This window comes from Hemitrygon akajei, chromosome 1 (assembly GCF_048418815.1).
Source record: "Hemitrygon akajei chromosome 1, sHemAka1.3, whole genome shotgun sequence".
NCBI classification, from domain to species: Eukaryota; Metazoa; Chordata; class Chondrichthyes; order Myliobatiformes; family Dasyatidae; genus Hemitrygon; species Hemitrygon akajei.
The window spans coordinates 220,941,035-220,961,795 of NC_133124.1; the positions used below are offsets into that span (position 1 = coordinate 220,941,035).

Consider the following 20,761-nt stretch of genomic DNA (forward strand, 5'->3'; position numbering starts at 1 on the left):
TATGGTTATTAATCAGTTATAGTAATCTTTATAAATTGTAATCATTTAATCGCATATGGTGTCCTGTTTGTTCTTTGGCGAGGCGGGGACATCACACAGCATCCACACAAGCTGATTACCCAGTTTGGCGGGGCCGAACTAGACTCCCCCTAGACGAGAACGAGCTGAGGCGACCCAGGGGGTTACATATATATATATATATATAAAGCCATAATATCTGCCTTGCATATAATACTTAACTTCCTGTGCCACAAACTCCTCATCTTGATCTTTTATTGAAGGGCCAAAGCAACCATAGGCGAAGGGAAAAACCATGGAGGAGCGACAAGAAAGGGGTTCACTGGCACCGTATTTCATATTAAACAGCTCAAAATTTCGTGCTTATTTATTAACCATCCACCCAAAACTGAGGACCTTACTAATGCAGTGCTCCCACGTGTTGCCAGTGGTGGGTGACCAATTGTATGTCCGATTTTCAGCATCTGCGGCGCTTTCATTCGCTGATTAGTCAAGCCCTACTCGGCGTGTCAGTGGTCCGTCGTTGTGGGATATGATTGGTTGAGGGTCTGAGCAGTTCGTCAGTGCCTGCGATGTAATTGGTTTCGGTTTCACAGGCTGTGATTGGTCGGGCGTTGTGCTGATGCGATTGGTCAGCGCGGTTTGGTCGGAAATGGCGGGTGAAGTGGGCCGGAGGCTTCTTAGCGTCACCGAGAAGATCAGCAGCGCTGCGGCGCGAAGGGAGCGGGTGAGGCGGAGAAAGAGCTCTGGGGTCTGAGAGGATCCCGGGGGTGGGGCGTCCGATCACCCCATCTACCCATCCCAGACCTGACAGTCCTAACTCAACCCCCCCAGACCTGACAGCCCTAACTCAACCTCCCCCAGACCTGACAGTCCTAACTCAACCCCCCCCAGACCTGACAGTCCTAACTCAACCCCCCCCAGACCTGACAGTCCTAACTCAACCCCACCCCAGACCTGACAGTCCTAACTCAACCCCCCCAGACCTGACAGTCCTAACTCAACCCCCCCCCAGACCTGACAGTCCTAACTCAACCCCCCCAGACCTGACAGTCCTAACTCAACCCCCCCCAGACCTGACAGTCCTAACTCAACCCCCCCCCAGACCTGACAGTCCTAACTCAACCCCCCCCAGACCTGACAGTCCTAACTCAACCCCCCAGACCTGACAGTCCTAACTCAACCCCCCCCCAGACCTGACAGTCCTAACTCAACCCCACCCCAGACCTGACAGTCCTAACTCAACCCCCCCAGACCTGACAGTCCTAACTCAACCCCCCCCAGGCCTGACAGTCCTAACTCAACCCCCCCAGACCTGACAGCCCTAACTCAACCCCCCCGACCAGACAGCCCTAACTCAACCCCCACCCCCGACCAGACAGCCCTAACTCAACCCCCCCCCAGACCTGACAGTCCTAACTCAACCCCCCCCGACCTGATAGTCCTAACTCAACCCCCCCCAGACCTGACAGTCCTAACTCACCCCCCCAGACCTGACAGTCCTAACTCAACCCCCACCCCAGACCTGACAGTCCTAACTCACCCCCCCCAGACCTGACAGTCCTAACTCACCCCCCCCAGACCTGACAGTCCTAACTCAACCCCCACCCCAGACCTGACAGTCCTAACTCAACCCCCCCCAGACCTGACAGTCCTAACTCAACCCCCCCAGACCTGACAGCCCTAACTCAACCCCCACCCCAGACCTGACAGTCCTAACTCAACCCCCCCCAGACCTGACAGTCCTAACTCAACCCCCCCAGACCTGACAGTCCTAACTCAACCCCCCCAGACCTGACAGCCCTAACTCAACCCCCCCAGACCTGACAGTCCTAACTCAACCCCCCCCAGACCTGACAGTCCTAACTCAACCCCCCCAGACCTGACAGTCCTGACTCAACCTCCCCCCAGACCTGACAGTCCTAACTCACCCCCCCAGACCTGACAGTCCTAACTCAACCCCCCCCAGACCTGACAGTCCTAATTCAACCCCCCCCAGGCCTGACAGTCCTAACTCAACCCCCCCAGACCTGACAGTCCTAACTCAACCCCCCCGACCAGACAGTCCTAACTCAACCCCCCCAGACCTGACAGTCCTAACTCAACCCCCACCCCAGACCTGACAGTCCTAACTCAACCCCCCCAGACCTGACAGCCCTAACTCAACCCCCCCGACCAGACAGCCCTAACTCAACCCCCACCCCCGACCAGACAGCCCTAACTCAACCCCCCCAGACCTGACAGTCCTAACTCAACCCCCCCCAGACCTGACAGTCCTAACTAACTCACCCCCCCGACCAGACAGTCCTAACTCAACCCCCCCCCAGACCTGACAGTCCTGACTCAACGAATTTCATGACATATTGCTGATGATAGTCAACTTTTCTGATTCTGATTGCATTCTGATATTCTCTTTACTCTCACCTCCCCAGGCATTACCTGCTGTTGTACCACGTCTTGTGGCTGTTGGTAAGACCAAACCGCCATCCCTTCTGATTGAAGCTTACCGCCATGGCCAGAGACACTTTGGGGAAAACTATGTAAGCATGCTTTCAGTGAGCTGCAGGCGTCCTTGTGTTGTCTGTGCTTGGGAGGGTTACGTATTGAGGCAGGCAGAATGTGGTACCAATTCCATTTACCTACAGTCAGGAAGGACTAGAAGCAGTTCAGAGGAAACCTTTCACTTACAATATAGAACCTTACACCTGTTCAGACAACGATGCTGAGCCGAACTTATCTCCAGCTGTAAGATCAATTTAACCATGCCCTCCTATATAGCCCTCTGTTTTTCTATCATCTATGTGCCTATCTAAGAGTCTCTTAACTGTCCTTAATATATCTGCCTCTCCCACCACTCTGGCAAGGTGATCCACACACCCACCACTCCCAGTGTAAAAGACAACTACCTCTGACATACCCCCCTTTATTTTCCCCCAATCCCCTTACAACTATGTTCTCTTGTGATAGCTATTCCCGCCCTGGGAAAAGACTAACTCTGCACTCTATCTATGTCTCCCTCGTGTTGGGTCTGGTAATGTTTATCCTGTGGTTTTTCTGGAAGTAAAGAATAAGGTATAAAATTTGGAGGTTACAGCTGGTTTATTAAGTGTTAAAAGAACAAAAAACAAACAAAGGAAAGGAAATCGTAATTGTCTCATACACAAACTAGAGATAACAACATTGCAATTAACCTATGAAATAGCCAGGTTCAAATAGCATGACATCTGCTGGAGAGAAAAAAATACTGAGAAGCTTCTAGAAAATACTGAATACTGTAATTATCAGAACATTTACTGAACAGTTACGCATATATTGGGGACTATACGCTCAGTGGCCACTTTATTACGTATGTCTGATTGTTAAACCAAATATCTAATCAACCAATCATGTGGTAGCAACTCAGTGCGTTAAAGCGTGCAGATGTGGTCAAGAGGTTCAGTTGTTGTTCAGACCAAACATCAGAATGGGGAAGAAATGTGATCTAAGTGATTTTGATCGTGGAATGATTGTTGGTGCCAGATGGGGTGGTTTGAGTATCTCAGAAACTGTTGATCTTCTGGGATTTTCATACACAATAGTCTCTGCAGTTGTTCTCAACCTGGGGTCCACGGACCCCTTGCTTAATGGTGTTGGTCCAGGGCATATACAAGGTTGGAAACCCCTGCTCCAGAATTTACAGAGAATGGCGCAGGCAACAAAAAACATCCAGTGAGAGTAGCTCTATAGGTGAAAATGCCTTGTTAATGCGAGCAGTCAGAGGAGAATGGCCAGACTGGTTCAAGCTGACAGGAAGGCAACAGTAACTCGAATAACCACGTTACATTAATGGTGTACAGAAGAGCATCTCTGAACCCATGTCAAACCTTGAAGTGAATGGGCTACAATAGCTGATGACCACAAACGTGCACTCAGTGACAACTTTATTAGGTACAGGAGGTCACTGAGTGTGATATGTAACAATTCAAGCAAATGTAAGAAAGTTAAACTGCAAGAAAAATAAGTTCTACACCCCAATCTAACACTTGTTTGTCTTGACTTAGGAGAAGTGTTGGCAGCTGAACAGATCATCCCAGAGCTTTTTGTAGAAGTCACACAGTATATCCAGAGAGGAGCTTTGAGGGTAGATACTCACCAAGGGCTGCTTTGTCAATGGGTTGCAGCACTCAAAATGTTGGAAAAATTCAGTGGGTCAGGCAGCCCTGTCTTGATAATACGGCAGTGGTCAGACCGCACTTGAAGCATTGTGGGCAGTTTTGGGCCCTTTGTCTATGAAATGATATGCTGGCATTGGAGTGAATCCAGAGGAGGTTCATGAGAATAATCCCGGGAATGAAAAGGTTAACATATGAGGAGTGTTTGATGCTCTGTAGCTGTATTGATTGGAGTTTAGAAGAATGAGAGGGGATCTTATTGAAACATATCAAATACTGAATTGTCTGAATGTGGCAAGGATATTTCCTATAATGGAGAGTCTGGGGCCAGAGGGGATAGCCTCAGATTAGAGGGACGTCCCTTAGAACAGAGAAGAGAAGAAATTTTATTAGCCAGAGGGTGGTGAATCTGTGGAATTCCACCCAAGTCTGTGGAGGCCCTGTCATTAAGTATATTTAAGTGGAGGCTGATAGGTTCTTGATTGGTAAGGCTGTCAAAGGGTATTATCCCGCTCAATTCAATTCTCCTGCCTTGTCAGGGAGAAGGCAGGAGATTGGGGTTGAGAGGGATAATAAATCAGCCACGATGGAATGGCAGAGTAGACACATGGTCCAGTTCTGCTCCTCTGTCTTCTGCTGCGTGGCCCTCTGAATTCCACCACCATTTTGAGTGTTGCTTCACATTCCCAGTATCTGTGGTCTTCCTTCTCAAAGTTGTTAAGGCTCCGAGGTTCTGACTTGCTGTTTGTGTTTCTAGGTGCAGGAGTTGGTGGAGAAAGCTTCTGACAGCCAGGTACGGTAAAGATGTCCGTGGTCACAGGCTATGGCATTGTGTCTACACTCCATTAAGGGAAGCACCTTTATTTGTATATCAAGAAAAGACAATGATAAAAATTGGTTTTATTTGCCATATCTACATTGAAACATACGGTTTCTGTAGCGGTTACTGAAAACAAACCGAAACGGCTGAGAGACTGAGTACGGGTATTGACACTGTATGACATGCTTCCAAATAACTGAGATCCAAGTCGAAGAAAGATCTTAGCTAGAGACAAAAAACTAAATTAATGAAATGGAGTAATTAGTGTTCAAATTAGCGTAATTAAGTGGTCAACCAAAAAAAATAGCACTCCCCAAGCTCACTCCCTCTCAGCTAAACCAAACTAAGCAGGACAAAGCATGAATACGTAACTATACTCATTTGCTTCAACCACTTCCTAACCTACCTGACATATTACTGTGACCCTTAATCAACATGCAACACAAAATGCAAAATACAATCCAGACAGATAGATACATGGCTGCTACAATGTCAAGAGCCATCGCAATGCGAGGATGTGCTGCTGATAGCCCATGAGTGTTGCCATGCTTCCAGCATCAAAGTAGCATACCCACAAACTTTTTATTCTGCCCAATCCCAATCCTGACCTGCATGTAAACTCTGAACCTGAGTGAAGGGCTTAAAAATAGCGTCAAAGCCCCAATGATTTATCTCTGTGGTATTAATGGAAACTGGTGAAATTAACCCTTCTGCCCGTTGGAAAATGCAGGACAAAAGGACTCCTGGAAATGCACACAGTGGCCACGTTATTAGGTGCACCCGATCGAAAATGCAAATATCTAATCGGCCAATTGTGGCAGCAACTCAGTGCGTTAAAGCATGCAGACATGGTCAAGAGGTTCAGGTGTTGTTCAGACCAAACATTAGAATGGGGAAGAAATGTGATCTAAGTGACTTTGTCTGTTGAATGATTGTTGGTGCCATATGGTGTGGTTTGGGTATTTTGGAAACTGCTGATTTCCTGGATTTTCATAAACAGTCTCCAGGGTGGGGATTTCGAAGCTTTTTGATGCCATGGACCCCTTCCATTAACCGACGGGTCCATGGACTCAAGGTTGGGAATCCCTGCTCTAGAGTTTACAGAGAATGGTGCGAAAAACAAAAAAAAGTCTGGTGAGCAGGTGATAATGGTTTGTAAATGAGAGAGGTCAGAGGAGAATGGCTAGACTGGTTCAAGCTGACAGGAAGACAATAGTAATTCAAGTAACCACACGTTACAACAATAGTGTGCAGAAGAGCATTTCTGAACATAACATGCCGAACCTTGAAACAGAAGACTCATGGTCTCTTTTATTAGGTACAGGCTACTGAGTGTAGAGTGGTTCATTGGGATCAACCACATAAAACAAGTGACACCGGAGGCTGACTGGTCTGCTTATGGTCCCAGTTCTGAACATACTGACAACTTCTAGTCACCCTCAATGGTCAATGCTGTGCACAGAAAAATTACAGGTACTGCTGGGTACTTGCTACTATTCTTAAGAGATATTTTCTGTTGATCTCAGGGCAAAGGGGTGGTTCAGAATGCTGGTTACTTTGGATTTCCAGCATCTGCAAAATCTCTTGTGTTTGTGGTGGTTGAGGTTATCATCACATCCACAAGTATAGTGAGGGACTGGTACAGTGAAAAACTCACAGATGCATGGTCATTTGTTTGTTCGTGAAACAGTGAGAACCAGTCTTGTCATCCGTGATTAGTATGGACTGGACTGGTCTGTGGGTACACAGGTGGCTGGAGAGGCCAATACAGACTTGAAAAGTTCTTTGCCAGCATGGACAAAAGATGGCAGCCATATTGGTTTGGGGGTTTCTGGCTTGAGCTTTTCTAGCCAACTTGCATCTCTGCTGCAATTGTTCTTTCTGCTTCGTGTATCAGTGCACCCTGCTGAAGGGCGGAGAGCCATTCAGCCTGATCCTGGGCCATATGTTCCCCTGTGTCTGCACAGCATCATGGGCATGTTGGTACAGACAATACACCGAACATAGATTAGACATAAATTATACAAGACAACAAATAGGACGAGTTAGAATAACAGTTCAGAATAGACCTGATGGATCGAAGGACCTACTTGTGTTGTAGTGCTCTATAACTTAAAAAAAACTGCAAAAACAAGACATTGGTGCAAAAGAATGTGCAATGTCGCATCGGAAGATTATTGGATTTGACGCAACATTTTCTAAACTCAGATATATCTGGTGGGGATATGGTTATATACTAGGACCATGGCTTCCAGGAATAAGGATAAATTGTTGAATCGCCTGAATGATTTGTAACAGAATTGTCTCTTTCTCTTGAACTAGAGGATGTATGCATCTTAAACATAAGAGATTCTGTAGGTGCTGGCAATCCAGAGCAAGACACACAAAATGCTGGAGGAACTCGGCACCACAGGCAGTATCTATGGAAAAGAGAAAACAGTGATATTTTGGCCTGAAATGTTGACTATTTATTCCCCTCCATAGATGCTGCCTGACCTGTTGAGTTCCTCCAACATTTTGTTTATTTTATGTAGCGGTATAGCATGGAGTCGTGCCTTCTGGTCCTTTTCCTCAGCAAGCCCACAACCCCAAGTAGCCTTGACCTTATCACGGGACAATTAACAATGACCAGTTAACCCACCTGGTATGCCTTTGGACTGTGGAAAGAACCCAGAGACCCAGGGAAATCCCACACATTCCACAGAGAGATTCTTACAGAATGGTGCCGGAACTGAACTCGGGACACCAGAACACCCTGAGCTGTAATAACGTCACGCTAAATGGTATGCCACTGTGGTGCCCCTATGCATCTTAATGTCTCAGTTTGTGGTCTCAGTGAATTTGAGTCTGAATTTTTCTCTCTCTATCTGGTTGCAGATCCTTTCCCTCTGTCCTGAAATTAAGTGGCACTTCATCGGGCACCTCCAGAAGAACAACGTTAACAAGCTGATGGGTATGACCCCCCCACCACCGTACCTCGCTTCATCTTCCCTACTGATGTTTTAGCTACAGATTAGTGCACAGTAAGACCATGAGACATAGGAGCAGAATTAAGCCTTTTGGCCCATTGAGTCTGCTGCACCATTCCATCATGGCTGATTTATTATCCCTTTTAACCCCATTCTCCTGCTTCCCCCTGCAACCTTAGGAACCTATCAACTTCCACTTTAAATATACCCAGTGACTTGGCCTCCACAGCTGTCCGTGGCAATGAATTCCACAGATTCACCACTCTCTGGCTAAAGAAATTCCTGCTCATCTCTGTTCTAAAGGGATGTCCCTCTATCTGAGGCTCTGCCCTCTGGTCCTAGACTCTCCGTCTATAGGAACACCCTCTCCACATCCACTCTATCTTCTCCCGTAGTCGCAGTTCCCCAGGTATTTTGCTGATCTATGAACAAGAGTCTCCCAGGGAGTATTGATAGATCAGCGGAATGCTTGGGGAACTGCAGCTTCTGTTTTGGCTGGGAAATGATGTCCCAGATTGTGGGGAGAATGGTCCTCCTCTGAGCTGTCCCTAAGAGAGCAGATGGAGCTTTGCTCTGAAATTTCTTCTGAACAAGAGTGACCCTAATAGAGCAGCACTATGTAGAGCCCAGTGGTTCATCCAGTTTCTCAGCTTCAGCTCTACCCTCCAGTGCCACCTGTGTGAGGTTTGCACATTCTACCTGTGACCACGTGGGTTTCCTGCATGCTCTTTACTTCCTCCTGTGTCCCGAGGATGAATGGTTCAGTTAATGGGCTGCTGTAAGAGTAGGTGAGTGGCAGAGTTCAGGGGGAGGTGTTGAGACTCCCTCTGTGGGGGGGAATGAGATGGGCTTGGTGTATATCAGTGTCTACAGTTGGCCTGGTCTCGATGGGCTGTAGGCCTTGTTTCTGTGCTTTGACACAAGGGAGACGAGGTGGGCCTGAATGCTCTGCGATAATGTGGAGGTGAATCGAGACACATACCCCACAGGTAAACAGTCTGGGTTACCAAAACACGATCAGAATCGGGCTTATTATCACCAATATACATGATGAAATTTATGGTGCTGTCACAACAGTACTGTGTGATTGTAAAATGTACTGTAAATTGTAATAAAATATGTATGTGCAGGTATCTGTAGATAATAAGGTACAGATTCAGAAATCCGATGATGGTAGCAATGAGCAGAGGGCATGTACTGGATAGTAAGGGTCCATAATGATGGATGCCACCTTCATGAGGCACCGCCTTTTAAAAATGGCCTCAATGCTGAGGAGGCTGGCATCCGTGATGGGGGTGGTAGCTGAACATTGTCTTCACTGGTTGCACCTCATTGGCGATGGGATTTTGTTACCAGTAATGCCCACTCAGTGAGTGATGCTGGTTCCAACACACTCGTGCACCTGCATCATGTGACCTCATGATCTCCTCAAACTGACCTCAATCTTGCTATGCCTCAAATCTATGTTATCAGGTGCTCCCAACCTATTCATGATTGAGACCATTGACTCCATCAAACTGGCTGATAAAGTGAACCTCTCCTGGCAGAAGAAGCAAGCTGCACATCGACTGAAGGTCATGGTACAGGTCAACACCAGCGAGGAGGACAGTAAGTATGGACTCCCTGTGTTTCAAGCCCCAAGGGAAAATGGGGAAAATGCTGCAGGACTACACAAGGGAGGGAGACTACACCTAAGGGGGGAAATAATCAATGGATGTAGTCATAGCAACCAATGGATCTTGCCCACATTTCCAAGCATGTTTGCTGACTGATGTGTGGTCATGGTTGTGAAGTCTGGCCAGTAGCAGAGATGTTTTCCAGTAGCATTTTACAGCTAATCAAGCAAGTTATTATGTCTTCTCTTCTGTTGGGCAGAAGATACAAAAATCTGGAAGCACTAACCACTGGGCTCAAGCACAGCTTCTACCACACTATTGCTTGCGTAGAGTTTCTTTGTTGCTTTCTAAAGTTTTCTCAGTCTTCCAGTTTCCCACTATTCTTGGCGACTCTGTGCGTACGAACATTTAGTTTGATCCATTCTTTTATTTCCTTGGTTACCAAGGCTGGCTCTCCCCATATTTATTATCCTTGCTTTTAACTGCAATTTATTTTTGTTAATAGGTGGCGAGGTGGAGATACCTATGAGGCACTCCTTTCCTCCGCTAGCCAGCAGGTCACCCTTTGGCAAAGTTTAGCACCTGCTTAGCCCCCTCCTCCCCCCCCCACCTGATCAGGGTCACGTGAAGCCATGAGAGCGGGTGGTTGAAGGTCGTATGACAATTCCTGGTTATGTGACCAATGTGCCAGGCAGACAAGCTAGCCTGCTCCTCACACATCCTGTTGAAGTCTCACTTGATTAGGTTTAATACACTGGTTTTAGTGCAGGCCATCACACCTAACATTTGTACAAGGAATTCAATCACACTGTGATCACTCTTCCCAATGACAAAATTGTCAGTTTGACCTGACTCAGTGCACAGTACCAGATCTACGAAAACATTTTCTCTTGTATGTTCATAACTAAGGAAGTTATCACAGATGCACTCTATGAGGTCAAGACTGCCGTGACCAACTTGATTTGTCCAATCTCTTTGCAAGTTAAAGTTCCCCACGAGAACTGCTGTTCCATTCATACAGGCATTAAATACTGCTTGATATATTTCCCATGCCAGTGTAATGTTGTTATTCTGTGGTCTATGGACAAGTCCCACTGTTGTTTTTCCCATTTACTATTTCTAATCTCTATCCAGATAGATGCAACATTCTGCTCCTTAGATGCTACATCATCTCTCCCTATCACCGTGATCTCATCCTGACTTAAGAGCTTCCCTTACCTTCCTACCGACTCTTCTGTGCTACCTGATACCCTTGGATATTTAATTCCAATCATCTCCAACCTGCAACCATGTTTCCCTAATGGCCACAGAATCATATCTGCTTAACAGATTCTGTTTAACTGGACCTTCCATAGAAGAGGTGCAGGAATCAGACCAACTACTGAAAGCTCTCACCCGTTGATGAATGGTGCAGATCTTTGTTTGAGCCTGGAACACTGGGGAGAGTTATGTTTCACTTACGATTAGCGTCATTTCCCATCCCCTGTGGGAAGTGAAAGGATCTGATTGTCAGCCACACTGCCAGCTCTGGTGGTGTGTATGACTGTGTTGGAGGTAGACACCTTGGATGTGGGAAGCCTGTGGTCTGTAGCTGAGTTTTGGTAGCATAGTGATTAGCAGGATGTTGTTACAGCTTGAACAGCCCAGGTTTAATTTGCACTGATGTCTATAAGGAGTTTGTACATTTTCCCCATGACTGTGTGGGTTTCCTTTGGGTGCTCCAGTTTCCTTCCACATTCCATAGTTGTATGGGTTATGGTTATTAAATTGTATCCATTGGGCAATACGATAGGGAAGTGGTTAGTGTAATGTTATTATGATGCCGGCAACCTGGGTTCATTTCCTGCCGTTGTCTGTAAGGTGTTTGTACGTTTTCCCCATGACTGTAGGGGTTTCCTCTGGTTTCTGCCCACATTCCAAAGACGTACGAGTTAGGGTTAGTGAGTTGTGGGAATGCTGTGTTGGTGCCAGAGGCATGGCGACACTCGTGGACTGCTCCCAGCACAATTCTCAGATTATGTTGGACTTCGACGCAAACGTTTGTTTCAATGTACATGTGACAAATAAAACTAATCTTTGTCTTTGCTTCATGGTTCCTTCTGCCTGACCTCAGCTTATCTTTCATTTCCCTAGGCAAATATGGTCTGTCGGCAGAGAACACCGTAGAAACAGTCAGGCATATTTTTGACAACTGCCAGAGTCTAGAGTTTGTTGGCTTGATGACCATTGGAAGATATGGTTATGATCTGAGTGCAGGTCCCAATCCAGACTTTCAGGTAAAACAATGGAAAGGCTAATTGTTTCTGTCACACTTTATTCCCAGTATCTGCTGTTTTAATTGCATTTCAATAGCATTGGCCTCAAAACAGCGATGATTCTGAGAATCTTGGAGAGCATGTCCATAGATCCTTCAGAGTTGCTGTGCAACTTGTTAGGGTGGTTAAGAAGGGGTATAATGTGTTGGCCTTCATTAGTTGGGCGAATTGATTTGAAGAGCTGTGAGGTAATGTTGAAGCTTTATAAAACTGGTTAGACCACATTTAAAATATTGCGTTCAGTTCTGGTTGCTTTATTATAGGTTGGATTTGGAAACTTTAGAGAGGGTGCAGAGGAGATTGACAAGGATGCTGCCTGGATTAGAGAGGGTGCAGAGGAGATTTACCAGGATGCTGCCTGGATTAGAGAGGGTGCAGAGGAGATTCACCAGGATGCTGCCTGGATTAGAGAGGGTGCAGAGGAGATTTACCAGGATGCTGCCTGGATTAGAGAGGGTGCAGAGGAGATTCACCAGGATGCTGCCTGGATTAGAGAGGGTGCAGAGGAGATTGACAAGGATGCTGCCTGGATTAGAGAGGGTGCAGAGGAGATTTACCAGGATGCTGCCTGGATTAGAGAGGGTGCAGAGGAGATTTACCAGGATGCTGCCTGGATTAGAGAGGGTGCAGAGGAGATTCACCAGGATGCTGCCTGGATTAGAGAGGGTGCAGAGGAGATTGACAAGGATGCTGCCTGGATTAGAGAGGGTGCAGAGGAGATTTACCAGGATGCTGCCTGGATTAGAGAGGGTGCAGAGGAGATTTACCAGGATGCTGCCTGGATTAGAGAAGGTGCAGAGGAGATTCACCAGGATGCTGCCTGGATTAGAGAGGGTGCAGAGGAGATTGACAAGGATGCTGCCTGGATTAGAGAGGGTGCAGAGGAGATTTACCAGGATGCTGCCTGGATTAGAGAGGGTGCAGAGGAGATTGACCACGATGCTGCCTGGATTAGAGAGGGTGCAGAGGAGATTTACCACGATGCTGCCTGGATTAGAGAGGGTGCAGAGGAGATTGACCAGGATGCTGCCTGGATTAGAGAGGGTGCAGAGGAGATTTACCACGATGCTGCCTGGATTAGAGAGGGTGCAGAGGAGATTGACCAGGATGCTGCCTGGATTAGAGAGGGTGCAGAGGAGATTTACCAGGATGCTGCCTGGATTAGAGAGGGTGCAGAGGAGATTGACCACGATGCTGCCTGGATTAGAGAGGGTGCAGAGGAGATTTACCACGATGCTGCCTGGATTAGAGAGGGTGCAGAGGAGATTTACCACGATGCTGCCTGGATTAGAGAGGGTGCAGAGGAGATTGACCACGATGCTGCCTGGATTAGAGAGGGTGCAGAGGAGATTGACCAGGATGCTGCCTGGATTAGAGAGGGTGCAGAGGAGATTTACCCGGGTGCTGCCTGGATTAGAGAGGGTGCAGAGGAGATTTACCCGGGTGCTGCCTGGATTAGAGAGGGTGCAGAGGAGATTTACCACGATGCTGCCTGGATTAGAGAGGGTGCAGAGGAGATTTACCAGGATGCTGCCTGGATTAGAGAGGATACAGAGGAGATTTACCAGGATGCTGCCTGGATTAGAGAGGGTGCAGAGGAGATTTACCAGGATGCTGCCTGGATTAGAGAGGGTGCAGAGGAGATTTACCCGGGTGCTGCCTGGATTAGAGAGGGTGCAGAGGAGATTTACCCGGGTGCTGCCTGGATTAGAGAGGGTGCAGAGGAGATTTACCAGGATGCTGCCTGGATTAGAGAGGGTGCAGAGGAGATTTACCAGGATGCTGCCTGGATTAGAGAGGGTGCGGAGGAGATTTACCAGGATGCTGCCTGGATTAGAGAGGGTGCAGAGGAGATTTACCAGGATGCTGCCCGGATTAGAGAGGGTGCAGAGGAGATTTACCAGGATGCTGCCTGGATTAGAGAGGGTGCAGAGGAGATTTACCAGGATGCTGCCCGGATTAGAGAGGGTGCAGAGGAGATTTACCAGGATGCTGCCTGGATTAGAGAGGGTGCAGAGGAGATTTACCAGGATGCTGCCTGGATTAGAGAGGGTGCGGAGGGGATTTACCAGGATGCTGCCTGGATTAGAGAGGGTGCAGAGGAGATTGACCAGGATCCTGCCTGGATTAGAGAGGGTGCAGAGGAGATTTACCAGGATGCTGCCTGGATTAGAGAGGGTGCAGAGGAGATTTACCAGGATGCTGCCTGGATTAGAGAGGGTGCAGAGGAGATTTACCAGGATGCTGCCTGGATTAGAGAGGGTGCAGAGGAGATTTACCAGGATGCTGCCTGGATTAGAGAGGGTGCAGAGGAGATTCACCAGGACACTGCCTGGATTAGAGAGGGTGCAGAGGAGATTCACCAGGACACTGCCTGGATTAGAGAGGGTGCAGAGGAGATTTACCAGGATGCTGCCTGGATTAGAGAGGGTGCAGAGGAGATTCACCAGGATGCTGCCTGGATTAGAGAGGGTGCTGTGGAGATTTACCAGGATGCTGCCTGGATTAGAGAGGGTGCAGAGGAGTTTACCAGGATGCTGCCTGGATTAGAGAGGGTGCAGAGGAGATTTACCAGGATGCTGCCTGGATTAGAGAGGGTGCAGAGGAGATTTACCACGATGCTGCCTGGATTAGAGAGGGTGCAGAGGAGATTTACCAGGATGCTGCCTGGATTAGAGAGGGTGCAGAGGAGATTTACCACGATGCTGCCTGGATTAGAGAGGGTGCAGAGGAGATTTACCAGGATGCTGCCTGGATTAGAGAGGGTGCAGAGGAGATTTACCACGATGCTGCCTGGATTAGAGAGGGTGCAGAGGAGATTTACCACGATGCTGCCTGGATTAGAGAGGGTGCAGAAGAGATTTACCACGATGCTGCCTGGATTAGAGAGCACATCTTATGATGATAGGTTAGTGAGCAAGGGATTTTCTCTTTGGAGCAAAGGAAAATGAGAGGTGAGTGCTTAGAGGAAAGTCGAGGGGAGATGTCAGAGGTAGGCTTTATACACGGAGAATGGTAGGTGCGTGGAATGCGCTGCTGGGGGTAGTGGTAGAGTTAGATATATTAGGGAGCTTTGAAAGACTTTTAGGTAGGCACGTAGATGATAGAAAACTGAAGGGCTTTGTAGGAGGGGAGGGTTAGATTGGTGTTAGAGTAGGTTAAAAGGTTGGTACAGCCTTTTCACAGAGGGCCTGTAATGTTCTATGTTCTATACAGTCTGACTTCCTCTAAATGTTTTGCCACTCTCATCAGGAGTGTCCATCCCTAACCATCCCTACTGATAAGCATGTGGCTTATTAGATGTTTTTTGACTTTCACCCTGCATTCTGTGGGGTGGAATTCCAGAGGGGTGTTTTTTACAGAGGAGAACTGCCTGGTAACTAGTGACCCACCTCTTGTTTGTGTCTGTTCAGGTAATGTTAGAGTGCCGTCAGGAACTGTGCGGTAAACTGAACCTGCCTCTGGAAGCAGTGGAACTCAGCATGGGGATGTCTACAGACTATGAGCACGCTGTAAGTTTCTCTAATTGTCCTGGATTTCCTCTCACAGTGGCTTGCTAATCTCCTATTTCCTTGCACAAATAAATATATTTTTGTTTTGCTTTAATGTGTTCCAGACACACAGTGTCAGGACAGTTGATGTCATAGGTGGCAGGGAATGTTGTTGTCTCAGTTTATTGACCATCAGCAGAAACCCCAGCTGTTCTGTCAGAAATCCTAGAGTGTGGAGTGTTAACCCTGCATTAGTGGAAGCCTTTAGAGATCCTGGTCTGTGATCTGGTGCTTAGGCTTAGAGTGTTCCCTGTATGATTGCTTAGGTGGTCCTGCCACCATAAACACTGGGATTTGAAGTGAACTTCCCCTACCCACACTTTCCTTCAACAACTGCTTCTGTAGCCAACATGGCCATATTCAGATTTACATTAATATATCCCGTCTACATTGAAGCATACAGTGAAATGTGTCATTTGTATTAACAACCAACACACCTAAAGGTGTGCTGGGGGCAGCCCGTAAGTGTCACCACACATTCTGGTGTCAACATAGCATGTCCACCATGTTCAGCAGAACAACTCAGAACCCAAAGCAAGCCGTTCCTCCCACCCACACACATACTCTGTCCTCAACCCCCCAGGACAGGCATTTTCCATCTCCGGCCTCCAGCATACTCACAGATTCACAGACATTAAGCCTTTAACTTCCCCAGCAGACACTCAGAGATGCGCAGATTCGGGCCTGGTCATTGGGACTCAACTTCTGGACTTCCCCTTGACCTCTGGGCTTCGATGTTCCATATTGACCCAGGACTCACTGACGATGAATAAGAACTCAAAATCCAGGCCTCGACTTTCAGACTCGTCTGATGGGACCCAAACACTAGGCCTCAAAGGACCCTGGTCAAGGATCTGAAATCCAGGCCTCGGCCTCCAGACTTGGTCTGAACACTAGGTCTCAAAGGCTGGTCTCACGACCCGTGTACCTAGGCGGTCACTGCCCCATATTCCTCCTACCCACACAGAGCTTTGATCCCGGAACACGCTAACAATTCTACCCCTATCCTCGCTGGTTTGCGGGCTCCATATCTGAGCACATCCATGTCACTTTGAACATGGAGCAGAGGCTTAGACTCTGGCCTGTCCTCTTAATTCCCCACATCCTTGTCCCTAAACCCTAAGCTGACCCATAACTCCCCTCTCTGTCCCCAAAACCATCCATACAAACCTAAAGAATAGTGACCATGACAGAGACAGCAGCTTATCATCTTGATCAGTCTAACACCATAGCCAAGTTGCATTAAATATCTGAGTTCCATCACAATGTGTGATGAGAAAACCATGGGTAGATGGGGTCCAGAGTTGACACCCCGTGAACTATGCTGCTAACGAGAGAGAGATGAAGAGGGGGAGAGGCGCCACGCTGCACATGCTGATAATGAGAGAGACTCAAGGATTTAAAATTATGGCTTCTTCGCTGATTGTTGACTTTACTTCCAAACACTTTGCCACTTTGCCTGCTTGTGTGAATCCCTGCTGACACAGCAAAGTGGCTGGTGCCTGCTGAGACAGGAGGGAGTGGCCCAGTTTGATGGACATGGATTTGATGGATGGCTGGTACCCCGGCTGGGGAGATAAAAGACGAGTCTGCTGAGACACAGGCAGACACGCCACTGGACACTGAACGAGTGTTGTGCACCCACAGGAAGGTGGGGGCTTGGAGGATCGATTCGGGGGAATTGGTCAGAGGTTCACAGTGTGTGAAGGCAGGCCGGTGGGGGCTTGTGTGTGTGTCCACCCACGCCTGGGTGACAGGTCCACCACTGAAGAACAGTCTAGCCGGGAACGGAAGGGCCGTAATCGATGACCACATCAGTACAATGGAGCAAGCAGACAACGGAAGGTTTGCCTGCTGCAGCCGCTCATCTCTCGTCCACTCTCTCTCTCTCTCTCTCTCTCTCTCTGCAACGTCACAACAGCAACTACCTCAATCCAATCTGAACTGAACTCTGCATTATCTTAAGACTATTCATTTACCCCTAGACTACGATAGAGCTTGGTTTTGATACTTATTCCTACACTTATGTATTTATCATTGCTAACCTGTTTTATATGTATATTTGCATTTTTGATATTGTATTACTTAGTTTACTAATAAACACATTTAGTTACAGTACCACCAGACTCCAACGTATCATTCCATTTCTGCTGGTTTGGTAACCCGGTCACGGGGTACGTGACTATAGTTAAACACTTCTTGCACTCTCAGGATACTGTAGCCAATTAATTAAATTCAAGACTTGTTGTCATACAGGAAATCTGGTCAGTTTGCACTCTCGACATCCCAAAAGAGGGACAAAATGAAACTTTTCTAGGCCGCTTTTTGGATGTATGTGGGCTGGAACACAGAGGATAACATACTTGCTCTAACTGATTTCCACAAGATGCATTTGTGTTTGTCATTTGCATGCCTTGCTTTGTAACCTCTATTCTGAAAGATACCACCTCAAAGAATGTAGAGCTCCCTCAGGGTGATCGTCTGCTTGCCTGGGGTTTTGAAAGATTTTATGAACTCGAGTATCAACATTTTCCCTTTGAAGGGCTCCTGCTGTTGGCAAAGATTTCTGCTTCACCTAACCAAACTGATGCTGGGAACGTGTTGTGATGGCACTGTGCTTGCTGAGGGGGGTTGGAGATGGGGGATCACCCTGTGCTTGCTGAGAGAGGTTGGAGATGGGGGATCACCCTGTGCTTGCTGAGGGAGGTTGGAGATGGGGGATCACCCTGTGCTTGCTGAGGGAGGTTGGAGATGGGGGATCACCCTGTGCTTGCTGAGAGAGGTTGGAGATGGGGGATCACCCTGTGCTTGCTGAGGGAGGTTGGAGATGGGGGATCATCCTGTGCTTGCTGAGAGAGGTTGGAGATGGGGGATCACCCTGTGCTTGCTGAGGGAGGTTGGAGATGGGGGATCATCCTGTGCTTGCTGAGAGAGGTTGGAGATGGGGGATCATCCTGTGCTTGCTGAGGGAGGTTGGAGATGGGGGATCATCCTGTGCTTGCTGAGAGAGGTTGGAGATGGGGGATCACCCTGTGCTTGCTGAGGGAGGTTGGAGATGGGGGATCATCCTGTGCTTGCTGAGAGAGGTTGGAGATGGGGGATCACCCTGTGCTGGAAGTAGTGGGTGAGGAAGAGGTGCAGGACGGTCAACGTGAAAGGATGGCTGGGTTGGGGATCTCTTCAGCAACTGAGCTTTTCCACCACAGAATGCTCTGTAACTCCTCTTTTCCTTGTAGATTGAAGTGGGGGCCACCAGTGTGCGGGTCGGAAGCGTCATATTTGGTGAACGGATGTACCTCAATTTGGGCTCCAACAACGAGGCGGACAAGCCTGAGACAACAACAGGAGGAATGGTTGCCAAAATGTCTTGAGCCATTGGACAGAGGGAAAGGTGGGAGTGGGATTGGGAAAATCTTGCTCAGAATCCACTGCCCGAATTGAGCCTTTCACCGCAAACCTCCTAGTATTTGAATAATTTGTTCTGAAGACATTGGTCTGAGAGATTTTTCCTGCTGTCAATGGATGTAAATATAATTGTGATTGTAGTACTCTTTTCCAGCTGGAACCCCATGACTGCAGTAGTGTAGTGATTGTTACTCTGTTTACACCACTCTGTATTAGAGCAGGTAGGGAGGGACTTCATTAGACATCTCTCCTACTAATTCCATCTGGAAACATTTCATGTGTTCATCCAATTCCTTCTAAAAAGTTATTAAATCTCTCAGCAGTACTCCCAGTCAGCACCCTCTAGCCTTGTCTGTCATTTCACATAGTCTTATGTAGTCACTCACGCAGGCTGCACTGATTATCAAACACCCACTTCTTCAGAACGGTTTTAATCCCAGCCTCTGGCACTGTCTGTGGAATTTGCACATTCGCCCTGAGACTGCATGGTTTTCCTCCCATGTGGAATATTGTATCCTGAAGAAGGGTCTTGGTTTGAAATGGCGAATGTTTGTTCATTTCCGTAGATACTGCCTGACCTGCTGAGTTCCTTCAGCATCTTGGGTGTGTTGATATTGTGTTGCAGTTCTGGTTGCTTCATTACAGGAGGGATGTGGAAGATTTGGAGATGGTGCAGAGGAGATTTACCAGAATGTTGCCTGGATTAGAGAGCATGTCTTATGAGAAGAGGTTGAGTTAGCTAGGGCTTTTCTTTTTGGAGTGAAGGAGGATGAGAGGTGACATGATGATAAGAGGCAGAAACAGAGTGGATAACCAGAGACTTTCCCCAGGGCAGAAATGGCTAATATCAGGGGGCATAATTTAAAGATGATTGGAAGAAATTATAGGGGGGGGGGATGTCAGAGATAGTTTTATTTTACACAGAGTAGTGGGTGTGCAGAATGTGCTGCCAAGGGTGGTGCTAGAGACCATTAAGAAACTCTTAGACGTGAATGTGGATGATAGAAAAGTGGAGGGTTATGTAGGAGGGAAGGGTTAGATTGATCTTGGAGGTTAAAAGTCAGCACAACATTGTGGGCCGAAGGACCTGTATTGTGTTGTAATATTCTAGGACCTAAAGGCATGTGGGTTGGTGGGTTAAGTGGCTGCTGTGAGTTGTCAGTAGCACAGCTGCTTCAGAATGCAGAGCTGGTTTCACCTGCTCTCCTCACTGCTCAGCCTCATGTTGGATTTCCTCTCTGATGAAGACAAAAGCCCATTAGTATTTTATAACTCTAACAATTTAATATATTGAAGAATTTAATTGATAACTACTGACTCACCCCATCCATTAGAGTTCCAACTTTAGGATTACCTAGCAATCTCTGGAATTAGAGATCTGCTAGACCTTCATGTGAGACAAATGAAGTAAATAAAATATTAATACGCAGCAGTCTCTCCAGACTCTGGATTGGGGATTGCCAAACATTACGTGGATTTTCTGGTGTAGTCTGTTTTGTCATATGCTTTTGTGATATCATTCTGGGGGAACGTTGTCTCATATTTTAACTGCATTGCATTTGTGGTTTCTAAATGACAATAAACTGAATCTGAATCTGAAATGTTAAAGATTAACTTTACTTGTCACGTATACATCGAAACATCCAGTAAAATGCATCACTTGTGTCAAATCAAATCAGGGAGGATAGTGCTGGGCAGCCCACAAGTGTTGTTACACATCCAGTGCCAACATAGTTTGTCCATAACTCACTAACTCTAACCTGTACGTCTTTGAAAGGCAGGAGGAAACCAGAGCGCCCGGAGGAAACGCAGGTAGTTACAGGGAAAACATACGAACTCTTTACAGGAATTGATCAGCGATCACTGGCGCTGTAAAGCGTTGCGCTAACTGCTACACTACTGTGCACCCCGGCTTT

The 20,761-nt window shown here is 47.4% G+C and overlaps 1 protein-coding gene across 2 annotated transcripts; it reads left to right on the forward strand.

Moving 5' to 3' along the window:
- Nucleotides 1-614: 614 nt before the first annotated feature.
- Nucleotides 615-20,446, forward strand: plpbp (pyridoxal phosphate binding protein). 2 transcript variants are annotated; one of them, XM_073061888.1, is made up of 8 exons: nucleotides 615-745; nucleotides 2,451-2,558; nucleotides 4,927-4,962; nucleotides 7,867-7,942; nucleotides 9,432-9,566; nucleotides 11,708-11,850; nucleotides 15,303-15,401; nucleotides 18,677-20,446. In XM_073061888.1, exons 1-8 carry the CDS (start codon nucleotides 641-643, stop codon nucleotides 18,809-18,811), a joined length of 837 nt encoding a protein of 278 aa, XP_072917989.1. In that variant the 5' UTR covers nucleotides 615-640; the 3' UTR covers nucleotides 18,812-20,446. The 2 variants fall into 2 exon arrangements, with proteins under 2 accessions (XP_072917989.1, XP_072917998.1); XM_073061897.1 differs by lacking the exon at nucleotides 4,927-4,962.
- The last annotated feature ends 315 nt before the right edge of the window (nucleotides 20,447-20,761 follow it).

Bases quoted from the DNA above. Each gene is read 5' to 3' on its own strand.
- plpbp (XM_073061888.1), top strand. From the start codon at position 641: ATGCGATTGGTCAGCGCGGTTTGGTCGGAAATGGCGGGTGAAGTGGGC. The intron at 7,943-9,431 runs GTATGACCCCCC...CTATGTTATCAG, and splicing joins CAACGTTAACAAGCTGATGG to GTGCTCCCAACCTATTCATG. The intron at 11,851-15,302 runs GTAAAACAATGG...GTGTCTGTTCAG, and splicing joins GTCCCAATCCAGACTTTCAG to GTAATGTTAGAGTGCCGTCA.